This window comes from Chiloscyllium punctatum, chromosome 5, assembly GCF_047496795.1.
Source record: "Chiloscyllium punctatum isolate Juve2018m chromosome 5, sChiPun1.3, whole genome shotgun sequence".
NCBI classification, from domain to species: Eukaryota; Metazoa; Chordata; class Chondrichthyes; order Orectolobiformes; family Hemiscylliidae; genus Chiloscyllium; species Chiloscyllium punctatum.
In genome coordinates, this window is record NC_092743.1 from 94,487,503 (window position 1) to 94,505,088 (window position 17,586).

Sequence of the window (17,586 nt, forward strand, 5' to 3'; positions counted from 1 at the left end):
GGGAATGACATTCCCCGGGGAGGAACATCATGCAACTGACACAATCATAATGTGCACACATATGATTAAGAGGCCAACACAATTTAAAAACTATGTACATAATGTACTAATGAGAATAGTGAGCTGTTAATTTGTAAATAGAATCACGTATGTTAGGTAACTCAAAATGAACATGATAATGGATGCAATTTATTTGTATTTTCATGGTATGAAAGGGGGATGTTTGGGATAAAAATGGAATTGTATCAATTTGCCTTCTGATTTGCTGTTATGTGACCTCTACTGGCTAAGAATTGCAATATTTCAATAAAGTCACAGTATAGGCCAGATTATTGCCTTGAGAACTCAAAACAACTATAAGCTATTCCATAGCCAGCATTACTGGCTGGAGCAAAGTTAATTTACATTGCAAGATGTACAATTCTCCACAAGGTCAATTGTTTCTTATTTTCGTCAGCTGTGTTATTGAGCTAAGAGGTAATGAGTATGCAAGGTGATTCATGCTTGGATAGCTTTGTTTCACTGAAAGGAAGTACCTTCATCACATCTGATCATGAAAATTTAATTTGCACCAAATGCATAAGTTATGTGCATGCTGAAATCTTTAGCAAGTAAAGAGATCTGGCATGGTAACTCTATTCCACCAATGTCTTAACGCAGATTGCGTGGGTGAATCGCTGATTCTTTCTTTCTCCTTCTCTCTCGTTCTGCAAATGTTGCAAGATCTTCTTGTGACATTTTCTGATTTTAGTTCAGATTTCCTGCATACAAATTTATAATCTTCTGAGGCATTACTGATGTTTGGTACTGGGGAAGAAAATATATTTACAGCCTCTATGAAATGCACAAAATTTGACACCAGAATCTGCTGGGACTGATCAGGGCCAAAACTGCACTGGATGCCATTGTGACTTCAGCAGCTAATGGTTGTCCAGGTGCCTGTCAATACATATTGGGCTCCTTTAAATATGCAGTTGGAGCTCTGTTCCTTTTGCCATGACCTGAGTGTGATGTTCATGTAGTAATGGTTGGAGCTTGTGTTATACATGCTTCATACAGTTGCAGCAGACCCTAAGGATTATGGGAAGTTCAAATGGATCGCATGAAGTTGCTCCAAAACATTGAGTGTTTCTCTGTGGCCCACAGAAATACTCTATCTCTGTGCCAAGGCCCCATTGCTCTCCGATTGCCTTCCATCCACCCAATTCCAACCCAAATTTCGTGGATGCTTGAAATCTAAAACATACACAAGTTAGGCTGCATTTATGGAGGGTGAAACAGATTTAAAATTTTGGGTTAAGGGCCTTTCATCCATAATAAATGTGAATATAAAACTACTATCCACTTCTGTAAATGTGAACGTATGTTAGAAATATGGTACATTGTTGCCAGTAGCAACTACATATAAAAAGTTATTAAAACTTGAGAATATTTCCCATTAAAGCATGAAAACTGTTTGAATTCCTACCCCCCCCAGACAAAAGATAACTTGCAGCCAGGTCTCTTCCTAGCCTTTGACATTTTCCTTTTTATCTAATACTTTTTTATTCTCAGATACTGTTCGAAACAATAAACTGCTTTATATCAAGAATTCATTATTTTTAAAGTTACTTTTTCTACATACAGATTTCCATTGAGTCTACCTTTTAAAAAGGGCAAAGTCTCCAAAGTCCTACTGGACTATCGGGATGCTGTCTCAATATAGAGAGATGGCTGGTGATGGTTTAATCTGAGGGTTATCACGTCTCAGGCAAAGAGAGAGATTGAGAAGGAGAGTCCTTCATGGTAACCTTAGCTGGTGAGGGTATTGAAGCCACACTGTTACTCTACGTTTTCAAACAGCCATCCAGCCAATGTCAGAGTTTATCCTCCACATCTGTCCCAGGACTTCTCTTCATCTATCAGCACCAACATGCCCTTCTCCCCCTTTCTCCTTTTTGTGCTTTCCAACTACTCTTTAAATGCATCTATAGTAGAATCTCATTTATCCGAATGAGATGGGTGGGAAGTGTTTTGGTAAGGTAACTAATCATTCGGATAATCAATCTGATCGTAAACAAATGGCAATTTATGCATGCTGGTTATCTAAATATTTCTCATTATCTGGCAATGCATGCAATAATGATATTTAACTGATTTGCTAAGTTGCCCAATGTCATTTTTATGGGACCTTGAAGTCTTGTTCGTATAATCCGAAAGTCGAATAATTGATGTTCAGATAATCAAAGTTGCACTGTATACTATTTTCCTTTGTTGTAGCATGTTCCACAGTCTTGGGAATCTATTGGTAAAGAAGTTTATCCTGGTTTTCTGATTATTAGTTGATATTTTTGGAGCTTGTGTTAGGAGTCCTTCAATGTGGAGGCATCTCAACATCTGTCTTATGAAACTCCTTCATAATTTGGGCTATTAGGTTACAACTCAGCTTTTGCTTTTGTAGAGAAAAGAGTCCCATATCGTGCAGCCTTTGCACATAAATACATCCTCTCAATTAGAGTCATAGATTTATACAGCGCAGAAACAGACCTTTCAGTCCAACTTGTCCATGCCAGCCAGATATCTGAAATTGATCTAGTACTTTTTGCCAGCATTTTGCCTATATCCCTCTGAACCCTTCCTATTCATATACCCACCCAGATACCTTTTAACGCAGTACTCATCTCCACCAGTTCCTCGAGCAACTTGTTCCATACACACACCACCCTCTGCATGATAAAGTTGCCTCTCAGGTCCTTTTAAATTTTTCCCCTCTTCCCTTAAATCAATGCTCTTTAGTTTTGGACTCCCCGATCCTGAGTAAAGAACTTGGCTATTCACCCTATTGATGCCCCTCATAATTTTATAAACCTCTATGAGGTCATCCCTCAGCTTCCGGTGCTCCAGGGCAAAAGCCCCCAGCCTATTTAGCCTCTCCCTATAGCTCAAAGCCTCTAATCTCGGCAACATCTTTGGAAATCTTTCCTGAAGCTTTTCAAGTTTCACAACATATTTCCTATAGCAGGGGGTCCAGAATTGAAGGCAGTATTCTAAAAGTAGCCTTACCAATGTCCTTCTGTTATCATTTTTGTGAATTCTTGCCCCATGGTCCTTCATTACCAGTATGGAAACTAGAACTATATAAATACTCTGAAGGTGGTCTAATCAATGCTAAAATGAATGTAAAACTTAACAGACTTTCATACATCTGTTCTATTTTTCAATACCATATTTCTCAAAATGAACCTACTCATTGGTTTGTCTTCTTATTACTTGGTTATTATGGCCTGCATTACAATTGTTGATATTTTATGAATGGGTATCCCTGGATTCTCTTTCGCTATTTAGACACTTATTACCCAAGCTGTATGCGGGAACCTTATTCATCCCAATGAACTGTAACATCCCACATTCTTGTTTTGATTTTGCATAATGTTGCCAATTTTCTTGTTTAGAGCTCTGGGACCTTTCATTGTAATGCTTGGGAAAATTATCGTTGACCTCTTGAAGTTCCTCTTTCTCTACGGAGAGTTTTACATTCCTTTTGCTTGTGCATTTTGGATAATATTTGGTGGTAAGTCTTGTTTTTACTTGCAGACCATTGGTTGGAAAATGCATTCTATCTTTTTGTTGGGACTGGAGGATCATATTTCTTTTCCGGACAAAAGACCAGCAAATGCCCATATTTTCAATAGTTAACTATTAATGAGATTGCAGAAGGGCGGGGTCCATAAAGAAGCAATTTCTGCCAATATTCTCATTAGTGGGCCATTAACAGGCACTCTCCCATTTCTCATTAAAAGGGGAATTTCAATCCTGTGATCAGAACACTGAAAGCTACTGATATAAGGATTACAGAATCATGTCTCACCCAAAAAGTAGGAATTATTTTAAAATTAAGGGTAATAAAGATAGCACAAAGACCAGAAGTGATAGGAGTAATTGTATATCTCAGGAGAGTTTGGAAATTGAGAGTGATTCATTTGATATTCTTGAGATAGAAGTAAAAATGAAATAGTCTTGTTTGAGCCATCAAGAAGGTGGAGGAGAACACAAAAAATCTAAACATACCACAAACACCACAAGTAGAATAGTGACAGTAGATTTTAGAATGCTCTAAGAAGAATTGATGATATCAATAACATCAGTCATCAGTACACAGTGTATTTAAGCTCATGACGCATATGCTTTCTAAAGCAAACATTTTAATCATATTCCCTGTGGATAATTATAAATTGGATAATGTTTGTGTAGATTGCAAAAGGTGGGAAGTCTATTTCTGGGCCCATTTGCATCAAAAGGGCACAGTTCAGAGAGAATTTCAAAGGAACCAATGCTTACTCAGAATAAGTGTGAGTTCAATTATGTGCATGGTCGGTAATTCAAACCGATGGAAGAAGATTGGCAGTTGTTCTATTCCTACAAGCCCCACACTGAGCTTTGCTATTTTGTTAGAACTGGTCCAACATTCTGGGGCCTTGGATTCAGCACCAATTACAAGTACAATGGACCTGTTCCAAACGTACTTATGAGATCCACCCCAGAATTCAAGATTCTGTCAGTGGCCTCCACTTTGGATCACTTTGGATTCTACTCTACCACAGTTCTGTCAGTGGGCCCTTCAGAACTTAGAAAATTCTGAGAAAGGACAATCTCAGAAGGTGCAAATTGTGAACCTACATTTCCTGTTTTTGTTTTTTAAATACAGTCAATTTACAGTGTAACAATGGGGAAATGATTTGGAGATGTCAGTGTTGGATTGGGGTTAAAAATTACACAACACAAGGTTATAGTCCAACAGGTAAATTTGGAAGCACTAGCTTTCAGAGTGCTGGTCATTCACAACCACCTTATGAAGGAGCTGCGCTCAGAAAGCCAGTACTTCCGAATAAACCTGTTGAACTATAACCTGGTGTTATGTGATTTTTAACTTTGTACAAGGGGGAAAGGTAGGGTTAAACAAATCCAGAGTTCTCTGGATGATTACAGAGATTAAATAAAGCAGACGAAAGGGTGCATGGGAGAAATATGGTTAATAAGGTGGATAATTTAATTGAGGGATCCGGCAGCCTTTTAGAGTCATAGAGTCATAGAGATGTACAGCATGGAAACAGAGCCTTCAGTCCAACTCATCCAAACCCACCAGATATCCTAAATAAATCTAATCCCATTTGCCAACACCTGGCCCATATCCATCCAAATCTTTTCTATTCATATACCCATCCAGATGCTTGTTAAATGTTGTAATTGTACCAGCCTCCACCACTTGCTCTGGCAGCTCATTCTATACACGCACCACTCTCTGTGTGAAAAAGTTGCCCATTGGGTCTTTTTTAAATTTTCCCCTCTCACCCTAAACCTGTGCCCTCTAGTGCTGGACTCCCCTACTCTGGAGAAAATACCTTGTCTATTTACCCTCTCCATGCTCATTATGATCTTATAAACCTCTATAATGTCATCCCACAGCATCTGAGGCTCCAGGGAAAACAGCCCCAGCCTGTTCAGCCTCTAACTAAAGCTCAAAACCTCCATCCCTGGTAACATACTTGCAAATCTTTTCAGGTTTCACAACATTCTTCTGATAGGAGGGAGACCAGAATTGTACACAATATTCCAAAAGTGGCCTAACCAATGTTTGTCTCTTATGAAAATGGTTTACAACTCAGTGGTGAATTCTGTGCTCAGGAAACTAGTATCTCTGAGATTCTAACCTGAGGAAATAGAGAACTTTTACTTGTAACTTTTAACTATATCACTGTTAGTTCATTGTTGCTGGGTCAAAATCCTGGAACTCCCTCCAAACAGCACTGTGAATGTCCTTACACCCCAAGAGATCGGAGCTCTGTTGGATGGGCAATAAATGTTGATCCAGCTGGCAACACCCACATCACATGAACAATTTTTTAAAAATTGAGGCTGAGTATGTAGAGGGTTCAGAGGTGAAGTGAAAAAAAAATTAAGCGAAGAAACTGGCAACTAATGTAAAAGTGAATCCAAATGTCTTCATATAGCTATGTGAGTAATTAATAATGGGAAAAGAAGTAATGAAGCAGATTTGTGACCTTAAAAGAAATTTAGGGGTCGAGGCAAAGATGCATGACAGAGTTACTAAGTTAGATCTTTACATTTGTCTTCAACAAGACAGAAGATGCTGCCAAAGTCAAAGGAATATAAGAGTTAGGAACAAAGACATTTGGCTTTTGAGCTTGATCCATCATTTATTAAGATCATGGCTGTTCTGGTTATAGTGTCAGCTCTATTTTCCTGTCTGCATCCCATAACTTGTGTAACCAAGTTCCATTTTTTACTTGGTACAAGGGTTTTATTCCATAGATTGGGAATTTTGAATCTTTAAAGAAGGTTCAGCTCTGGAGAACTGAAAAACTATCCAAATATTTAAGTGATAAGTCCTTTTAAAAATCAAAAATAAACTACCTGGCTTTGTCTGGGTGACCTGATCTAGAAGTTTCAATACTTGTTCATTGACATAATGTTAAAAGCTGCCATTAGTTCATTATTTAATGTTTGGCTGACTTCAATAATTTCATTTTTTATTGTGGCGGCATAATAAGTAAACAATTTTAAAGTTTTCATGACAGTTCCAAGAGTTACTAAATAACTCCCTTGTTTGTGGTCATTAATACAAAATGTTTCTTTTGAAAGGAATTAATTACATTCAGGAATTTAAATCTATTTCAAGGGTTTTCATGGATTTTGAAAAAAAATTAGTGTCTGCTTTTTAGAAAGTTATTTTATTACAGCATGTCTCCTGAAGTCTGCTAATGGAGTATATAAGGGCAAAGGGTGACGATGACGACATGGGTTGGCATGAATTGGCACCTTGTTGGCAAAGGGCTATAAGAGACAATGGATATGCGTGGGGTGTCATGAGTTTACATTAAGTGGTGTAACTGCTGTAAAACAACATGGGGATGAGTAAGTGTATAAGTTATAATCGGTCCAAAAGACACAATGGGAATGAATTGATGGCATAGGGGGAGTAAGGGCTGATGGCTAGAGGACCGAACATTTAACAAAGTAACTGAGATAAAGTCTCAGAGAATAGAGACAGGTTTATAAACAATATATTTCAGCACTTGGCAGTCCCCGTGGCCATCTCTGAGTTGCAGCCAGTGACAATAGGCCAGCTTGCTTTCTGTACCTTTATCCCCAGGAGAAAAATAATACCATTAAAGGCATTTTTACCAATGGCAGGTGTACCAAGCCAGGTCATTTTCCAACCTAAGGTGCTGGCCTCAGTAGGGAAAATCCAGAACTATTCCTTCACTGTTGCTGGATCAAAATCTCGATCCCCACCCCCAACATTATTGTGTGTCTACATACACCAAATAGGCTATAGCAATTGAAGAAGAGAACTCACCACAACCTTCTCAAAGGTATGTAGGGATGGGGAAAACAATAAACACTTGGCTTGCCGATGACATTCACATCCCATCAAAGCATACATAAAATCAAAAATTATCCAAACCGCTGTGGGAAGTAAAGGTGCATATCGCAGAGGCACTGGTTAGCAACTTTGACTGCACTTTCAAAAGAAATGTAGTGCATTGGAGAATTGAAAATATTAAACTGTTGTTGATGAAAGGGTGTAAAGATTAACTGACAGATCAGTCAGTTTAATAGCATTGATGTGAAAGATTTCATAAACAATAATTCATTCATTCAGAAAAATGTGTATTAATCTTTTTATTCATTGATGGGATTTGGCATCATTAGCTGGGTGAGCATTTTTTACCCATCCCTAGTTGCCCATAAGAAATTGGTGGTGAGCTGTCTTCTTGATGTTGTGAAACTTGAAAGGATTCAGAAAAGATTTACAAGGATGTTGCCAGGGTTGGAAGATTTGAACTATAGAGAGAGGCTGAATAGGCTGGGGCGGTTTTCCCTGGAGTGCAGAGGCTGACGGATGACCTTATAGAAGTTTATAAAATCATGAGGAGCATGGATAAGATAAATAGACAAAGTCTTTTCCCTGGGGTGGGGGAGTCTAGAACTAGAGGGCATAGGTTCAGGTTGAGAGGGGAAAGATATAAAAGAGACCTAAGGGGCAACTTTTTCACGGAGACGGTGGGACGTGTATGGAATGAGCTGCCAGAGGAAGTAGTGGAGACTATACAATTGCAACTTTTAAAAGGCATCTGGATGGGTGTATGAATAGAAAGGGATTGGAGGGATATGGGCCAAGTGCTGGCAAGTGGGACGAGATTAGGTTGGGATATCTGGTCGACATCGATGAGTGGAACCGAAGGGTCTGTTTCCGTGCTGTACAACTCTATGACTCTATGACTCTAATCACTGCAGTCCATGTCATGTAGCTAGACCCACAATGCCCTTTGGGAGGGTTTTCCAGGATTTTGGCCCAATGGCACTGAAGGGACGGCAGTGATACATTTCCAAGTCAAGATGGTTTATGACTTGGAGGAGAACTTGCAGATAGTTGTATTCCCATCTTTCTGCTGCCCTTCTCCTTCTAGATGGTAGTGGTTAAGGAATCAAGACATCAAGTTAATTCAGGAAAGCCAACACAGATTTGTTAAGGAAGAATTGTGTTTAACTAAGGTTTGTTTGATTTTTTTTGTGGTAACAGTATTAACGAGGGTTGTGTGGTTAATGTAATGTGCATGTACTTCCAAAAGTCAGTTGATAAAGTGCCACATAATAAGCTTGTCAGAAATGTGTGAACCCATAGGAATAAAAGGGGCAGTAGCAGCTTGGATACAAAACTGGTTTTGTGACATGCCATCAGAGAATAGTGGTAATTCTGGACTGGAGGAAAGAATGGAGTAGGATTACCCAGGGGACAGTTTTAGACACGATGCTTTTCATGATTTATAATAATGACTTAGACTTGGATGTTCAAGCGCAATTGCAAACATTTGTGGGTGACACAAAACTTTGGAAATACTGTGAACTGTGTGGGGGCTAGTGATAAATGTCAAAATTACTTGAACAGATTGATGTAATGAGTAGACAGCAATAGACAAACTTTGAGGCACACAGGTGTGAAGTGATTCATTTTGGCAGCAAAAAAGAGAACAAAGAATCTAAAGTACAAGGTACAATTCTAAAAGAGGTGCAGATGCAGAATGATTTGGGTACATGTAGGCAAATATTAAAGATGACAGGGCGGGCTGAGAAAATGCTTCATAGAGCATACATGATCCTGGGATTTCTAAATAGGGCCGTAAGTTAACTAACTTGTATAACACATTAATTTGCCTCAAACTGAGTATTATGTTCAGTTACTGGCATTAGGCAATCATAAGGTTGTGAAGACATGAGAAACAGTGCAGCAAAAATTCATGAGAATAGCTCCAGAGATAAGGAATTTCAGTTACATGGATAGATCGGAACACCTGAGTCTAGTTTCCTGAGAGTAGAAAAGATTCAGAAGAGACTTCATAAAAATGTTCAAAATTCACGAGGGGTTTGGACAGAGTGATGGAGAGAACCTGTTCCAGTCAGTGGATGAATCAAGAACCAGAAAACCCAGACTTAAGCTGATTGGTAATATCAGCACAATGACATGGAAATTTGTTTTATGCAATGGATGGTCTGGAATGCACAGTCAGTGGCTGTCAAAGACAACTGGACAATTATCTGGTAATAAGTGGCCTCCTTCTGTGTTTTAACTTTTCTATGATTTGTTATTTTCAATCATTTCTATGCTTGTAGGGCTAGTATCAAACATGACAACTTTGCCCCAGATGATGTTTACTGTCTTTCGTATTACATTGGTTGATGATTATCGGTTTGATGATATGTATGTCCAGGATCCAGTCATGGCATATTTTCTCTGTGGAATGTTTCTTGGGGTCTCAAGCATTCTCTGCATCAATCTTCTAATTGCACTGCTATCTGACACGTTCCAAAGGTAAGTCTTTATGAAAGATATTTAAGTTGTAAAGGAGTCACATGTCATGTTACAAGGTCATTGGGTAAATGCAATGATTTTTGCTTAATGGCACATGCCTTGGGTGACAGTGCTGGTGGTATGATAGATCTCAGAATCTGTGGATTAGAAGTACAAAAGGCTTCAGCTTCTTGATCCTGACTATGTTTATGGGCATTCAGTGACTAACAAGAGAGAATACAATCAGTTTTGGCTGTAATGACCCCCTCATAGAATGGCTTATAATAGTGAGTTTTCCAAGTACTTCCACGACCATCAGAACAATGATCAATATCTTGAATTCAAGGAGTAAATTTGCGAAAGATGCAGCAAATGAGTCACAATTCACAAATGAAAGTGCTAGAAAAGAAGTAAGAAAGCTAAATAACAAGTATAAACCCATTCCATAGATATAGGTATAGATGGAAGATTGGCATTGTAATGTGCTTGTTTCCATTGTTTGTCATGCTCCTTGATTGTACTGTTAGATAACGTGCAATAGTGAAGGTCCAACCTTGTTTTGACTTCCTGGAAGGACATTTTCAAAACTACAGAATGTCATAGAATGCATGACATTTCCATGACAATTTACAAAGCAGCGCATAAGCAGAGAGGGAGGAAATACCAAAAATGCTTTAATCAACGGCTAAAATATAGTCATAGAGTCACACAGCATGGAAACAGATCTTTTGGTACAACCAGTCCAACCATGTTCCCAGGATTCAAAAGAAAATTAGAAAGTTAACTCTCCAGCACTCGAAGCAATGTAAAAACTTTCAGTGGAATGTTTTTTCAGTAGAGTCAAGAGAATTGCGGAGGAAAATATCCATGATGGTTTAAATTGCTAAAGCATAAATAATGGAGATGTAAGATAGGTATTTAAATTAGACCATGAGTTCAGAATTGTAGGAAGCAGATTCACAACTATTGCCAATATTACAACAAAAAAGAGTATTTTCCAGTGACTGCATTCTGCATTACAAAATCATACTCCTTGCAATAGCAATTTAATCTGTCAGTCAGCTTTGCCAAAAAAATCTAAATAGATATTTATAAATGGGTTTCAGGATTACATTCAATGTATGAATTAAGATTGTAAATACTCTGTGGGATATGATAGAGTGTGTATTCTTGAAAGATAGGAGCACCTGTGTATCTTGGTGATATTTTACTACATTAAAGGCAAAGTATAAATGCAAGTTGTTGACTGAAAATTATAGGGGCTACTAGATATTTTAGACCCAATGTTTTCTTACCATTAAGGTTTAGGGTACTGATATACTTTGGAAGATCTTGAGAGCCAATTGTGATATTGAAAAATATTGATAGGGTCATATGACAGCATAAGTGGGGCATTGCTGTGAGAGCGGCTGTGTGTAAGTAGTGAAATTTGTTATGAAAATGGGAATGGAGGCAAGTTGAGAGCTCAAATTGGGTGAAGGTTATGAGAGTGGAGAGGAGTTGTGAGAGAGAAACAATGGTTTTCTCCAGAATCAGTTGGCAGATTCTGATTTAGGCAAGAATGGACTTCAGAGTTCTATTCCTTTGGCCACACCATTTAACCCAATTCCAGGGCTGACCTACTGGAATTACCATTTGAATATGAACACTGTTGCCTTCCATGAAGGGGAACTCATGATCCCAATTGTTAGTACAATCATTATCCAGAGTTTTGGGAAACTTGATTTAAACAATACATTCATTGTCAATATGGTACAGGAACACCCATCAGAGTAGTAAGGGTCAAAGGAAAGACATGTGCAGGTTGCATCATATATACCAATGATTTGGTTATATTTATGCAGAACTTTCCCTCAAGTGAGGAGCAGTGTAGAGGGGTTGGGGAGAGGTTGGTGGAGCAGCAGTAGAATCAATGATGTGGTGATCTGTTCTGTGCAATGAGGGAAAATTCTTACCCAGGCTTTCTTACATTTTTGTATTTGTAATTGATTTGCTTGACGTGCTTTTGTTAATCGTTGAAGCTCCTTATTTCAGGGTGTACGACAATGCAAATGCAAATGCAGCCATGCAACAGGCTAGCATGGTACTGTACGTTGAAGATCATCTCAGTCGGAAAAGAAAGAATACATTCAAAGAATATATTCATAACTCATGTGCACCTTTAGAAATATTTTTTGATGATGACCTGACAATAGATCAAGAAGATGATCTCAAAAAAGTAACCATTCAAATAAAGGTAGTGTAAATCTTTGAATGAAATCGTGCTTGTTCAAACTGAGTGCATCAAAGTTTGAAAAACTGCAGTTTACATCTCAAAATTAGACTAATGGGGAGTTTAATATTGCAGTGGATTAACATGCTTGCCCTTAAGGGAATAATTTCATATTCAGTCCAAACCAACAAGCTATAGAAGTGAAAATTTACTTGAAGGCCTCCAGGCATTTCGCATCAATCTGAAATTTGATTCAATTTTTAACATTTTTAAATTCAAAATTGGTGGTGGTAAAAGTGGCCTTAAAGCTGATGGCTTCCTTATTCAAAAAATGTGGCACTGGAAAAGCACAGTGGAGCAGGAAGAGGGAGAATCGACATTTCAGGCATAAGCCCTCCATCATGAATGTGGGGGTGTTTGGGGGGGGGGGGGGAAGGGCGCTGAGAAATAAATAGAAGGGTGGGGAAGGGGGTGTGGGGGGTGAGGTAGCTGGGAAGGTGATAGGTAGATGCAGGTGGGGGATAATGGTGATAGGTCAGAGGTGAGGGAGGAGCACATAGGTGGGAAGGAAGATGGACAGATGGGACAGTTCAAAAGGGTGGTGCCAAGGTGGAGGGTTGGAGCTGGGATGAGGTGTGGGGAGGGGAGATGCGAAGACTGGTGAAGTCAACACTGATGTTGTGTGGTTGGAGGGTCATACAGTGGACGCTGAGGCATTTTTCCTCCAGGTCTTGAGTGTCCTGGATTTGGCAGAGGTACGTGCCCAGGACTTGCATGTCCTTGGAGTGGGAGTGGGTGTTGAAGTGGTCGACCATACAGTGGTGGGATTGTTTGGTGCTTGTGTTCCAGAGATGCTCCCTCAAAGTGGGTGAAAGAGTTATGACAGTAGAGAGGGGTTGTGAGAGAGGAGCAATGGTTTTCTCCACAATCAATTTGCAGATTCTGATGTAGGCAGTAATGGACTTCAGAGTTCTATTCTTTCATCCACACCATTTAATCCAATTCCAGGGCTGACCTACTGGAGTTACCATTTCAACATCAGCACTGCTGCCTCAGGTGAAGGGGAACTCATGACTCCAATTGTTGGTGCGATCATTACCCAGAGTTTTGGGAAACTTGGTTTAAGCAATACATTAATTGTCAATATGGTACAGGAATACTCATCAGAGTAGTAAGGGTCAAAGGAAAGACATGCAGGTTGCATCATAAATAGCAATGATTTGGTTATATTTATGCAGAACCTTCCTTCAAGTGATTAATGGAGGAGCAGTGTAGAGGGGTTGGGGAGAGGTTGGCGGAGCAGCAGTAGAATCAATGATGTGGTGATCTGTTCTGTGCAATGAGGGAGATCTCTTACCCAGGCTTTCTTACATTTTTCTATTTGTAATTGATTTGCCTGACGTGCGTTTGTTAATTGTTGAAGCTCCTTATTTCAGGGTGTACGACAATGCAACTACAAATGCAGCCATGCAACAGGCTAGCATGATACTGTACGTTGAAGATCATCGTTTTGAAACATCGGAATGTTTCGCAATTTGGCGCCCTGGTCTCCCCGATGTCGAGAGCAATAAGCACAGTAGATGAGGTGTTTGGATGTGCAGGAAAAATCTCTGCTAGATGTGGAAGGATCCTTTGCGGCCTTGGATGAAAGTTGGGGGGAGAGATGGCGCAGTTTTTACAGCTTTTGCAGTGGCAAGGGATGGTGCTGGGTGTGGGTTGGTAGGGGGCATGGGCCTAACGATGCAGAATACCGATAGGAGTGGGCATGGAAATATATCTTTGGTGGTGGGGTCTGATAGCAGGTGACAGAAATGGCGGAGGATAATGCGCTGTATTCAGAGATTAGTGGAGTGGAAGGTGAGGACCAGGTCGGGGTGTTCTACCCTTGTTGGGGTTGGAGGGGTGGGGTTCAAACGTGGAGGTGTGGGAAGTGGAGGAGCTCCGCTGGAGGGCTTTTGAGCCAAACTGAGCCCACACCTCCCCCCTCACCTCCGTCCAATGCCCCAATGGATCCTTCCACATTTAGCAGAGATTTTCCTGCACATCCAAATACCTCATCTGTTTCTCTCGATGTGGTCTCCTCTAAATTGGGCAGACAGGATGCCAACTTATGGAACATTTCAGGGAATATCTCTGGGACACGTACACCAAATAATCCCACTGCCCTGTGGCCGACCACTTCAACTCCCCTCTCACTTGGCCAAGGACATGTAAGTCCTGGGCCTCCTCCACCGCCAAATCCAAGCCATCTTCCACCTTGGGGCCCTCCAACCACACAGCATCAACGTCGATCGATTTTGCCAGTTTCCTCATCTCGCCTCCCCCCACCTCATCCCAGATCCAACCCTCCAACTCAGCACCACCCTCTTGAGCTGACCTACCTGTGAATCTTCCATCCCACCTATCCAGTCCACCCTCCCCCAAACTATCACCATCACCCCCACCTGCATCTAACTATTGCCTTCCCAGCTATTTATTTGCACTCACCATTCATGATGGATCGTGTCCGTTTCGAGTTTTAAAAGTCGCTCGTCGACAAATTGAAAACCCCTATCCAGCGAAACCACAGCCAGAAGATCTAAAATGGGGACGGTAAAAAATAATAAAAAAATTTAAAATACCATTGTGAAGCAGAATACTCAGCAAGGGACAAAATGAGAGAGGGCTATCAACCATTTCGACTAGGTATCCCCTCATCATTTGTTGATTGTAGCGTGCTCTTTATTTAATTTACACCAATTTACCCTCCACCAATTAACTTATGTGACCTAAAACACAGTATCTTTATTAATAAAACCCAAAAACTTAAAATTGGCCAATCGACCTAAAATCACTAAAACTATTTAAAACTAATTAAAAGAATTTAAAATATCTTAAAATCTAAAAAGATCTAAGATCACAAGTCGAACGGAGTTGTTACAAGTCCATAAAAATTCGTAAGAGTTCAAGGGTTAAAGACAGGGTTAAGTTGGTAATGTTCTGGGCGAAGGATCTATGTTTCTCAATCCCGAGGGTCTTCATCAACTCTGAGTTTTTAGAGTACCATTTCCCTCGGGCTCCCATCACAAACCCATAGAAGGATAACTTTCCTCTACCTGTAAGGTTCATTATCTCCTTCTCAAGATGTTTGTATTTATTTGTCTTCTCCTCCCATGCCTCTTCGAGGGAGTTTATTTGAAAATCGGACCTAACTGTCACATCAATAATGATTATCTGCTGTTCTTTCGTTACGATGAGGTCCGGTATCCAGAGTTTCCCGTCCTCATCTTTAATCCTGGGTTCGATATAGATTGTCCACCCATGTTTCTTAATATATTTCACTAGCTCCTCACTTATTCTGTTATGCCTTTTTATCCTCATATTTTTAACAAAAGGGCACCATCCGGAGATATGTGTGACAGTTTCTGAGGAATCCTTACATCTACGACAACTTTTCACGCTGAATGGCCTGCCATACGCTAACGTCGCTCTTGTTGGAAACAAGTTTGTTCGTAAAAGCAATGAATTAATCACTTTCGACGTTTTCATATGATCCATTCTCTTCAACCAATTATTCGAGATACTATCGTTGTTATAATAGTGTACGCCCGCTCCTTGACAGGGGAGGGCCATCCATCTCTGTACTTCAACTGTCCTCCAATTTGCATAGTTCGAATTAGACAATTCCTCCAACTCATTCTCTTCTTCCGTCATAGTATCTCCGACAATCGATCCTGGGTTCCAAATATTCTTCAAAGCTTTTAAATTGCTCATCTTCTGCATTCTTTCCTTCAAACTACTACCCTCAAAGTGGAATGAGGCATGTAGTATTTCATCTGTTGATTTCTGCAGTGTACCGTACTTCCTCATGATCGAAATTAGTATGAATACTGTCAATCGATTTAATGACAGGCCACCGTCACGGGCTTTTGCATATAACACCCCATCCGTAATCGATTGAGGCAGATGTAAAATTTCCTTCGCCGCATTTTTAATAATATTATCTAGTTTATTAAGATGATTAAAAGAGGCTTCCGATAAAATTAGATAAAAGTACATTCTTGGGATAAAATACGTTTTTAAAATTTCAAATTTCTGGCCGGGTTTTAAAGGTGAACTCTTTAAACTCTTTATCCATATCTCTAGTTGGTTCTCCCACTCCGCACTACTGATTCCTACCCATGGGTCAATTTTGGCCCCCAGATATTTATCAGTCATGTCAGGTTCTATAAATTGAATCTCCCCACCATTAATATTCCATTTTACTACATCGTTGTATACAAAGGTTTTGTTTTTATGGGTAAGATAAAAGCCCTTCGTTTTGTTAATATTAATTTCCATACCGGTATTATTACAGAATTTCTCTACCCATTTTAAATTACACTTCATCCCCTCATATGTTTGACTGAGTAGAGCAATGTCATCAGCGAACGCTAGCGTCGCACAATGACCGCTCTTACCATCTTCCCCTAAGAAGATACCGTTTTGCTTTTCCTCTATTGTGCATAATAGAGGGTCCATTACTATATTAAATAAAATAGGTGACAAAGCGTCACCTTGTTTTACTCCCCTCAAAATGGGAATATTCCCAGTTTTACATTTTGACCCCTCTATTTGGGTAGAATTATTATTATATAAATCTGTTATTAATTTAATAAATAATGCCGGCAGCTGAAGTCTTTTTAAAGCGGTAATAATTAGTTTATGTCCTATAGTATCGAACGCCTTTGCCAAATCTATAAATACTGCTGCTAGATTTCTCTTTCTCTTTTTTGCGCCTCTCATGATATTCTCTAGGATCTTAATGTTCTCTTCACATCCTGAGATACCCGACATAAAGCCTTTCTGTCTTTTATTCAAGTTTATTACCTTGCTTAATCTACCCGCGACGATTTTAGTAAATAATCTGAGCAGGATTGGGCCGATGGTAATTGGCCTCCAATTATTTATATCTCGAAGTTTATCTTCACTGCTCGTTTTTGGGATCAAAATTGTTCTACTCATTTTTAACCTTGTTGGGATCCTACCACTACGCATCCAAATACTGTATAGCCTAGGCAGTAACAAGTTGTCTTTGTTAAAAATATTAATAATCTCCCTCAAGGTTACCCCGTCGGGTCCTGCAGCGGTGTTTACATCCATCGCCCTTAAGGCCTGATCAACTTCTTCCACCGCCACCGGACCCGTTAGGGCACTCTCCAGGGGTTCCTCTCCTAATTTATTGTACTTGGCAAAGCCCCTCAAATTATTCTTATCATTAATTGTCATTAATTTCTCCTTAAAATACACCTCTAAATCCTTTTCACTTAGGGGGCATCTACTATTAACAGGGGCTCCCATAAGGGTTCTTGCCAAGTACTGTCTCTTATTTTTATACAAGACTTGTGCTTCTTTAAATTTACCTTTCTTTGTACTATATCTCCGTGAAGCATTATTTACCTTCTTAAATTTCCTTCGACCATTATCCTTTTCTGTAGCATTAATTCTATCATTATTCTTCTTCCTACCCTTTTCCTTTCTCTTAACTAACTTACCCACTACCTCA

At 39.6% G+C, this 17,586-nt stretch overlaps 1 protein-coding gene across 1 annotated transcript in view; it reads left to right on the forward strand.

The window, feature by feature from the left end:
* Positions 1–17,586, forward strand: part of LOC140477238 (transient receptor potential cation channel subfamily V member 6-like) — a 110,390-nt gene that overhangs the window by 77,800 nt on the left and 15,004 nt on the right. Inside the window, exons 15-17 of the mRNA XM_072570785.1 lie at positions 3,432–3,550; positions 9,673–9,871; positions 11,885–12,086. Of these exons, the coding sequence (XP_072426886.1) occupies positions 3,432–3,550; positions 9,673–9,871; positions 11,885–12,086 (520 nt within the window). The remainder of the gene's footprint in view (positions 1–3,431; positions 3,551–9,672; positions 9,872–11,884; positions 12,087–17,586) is intronic.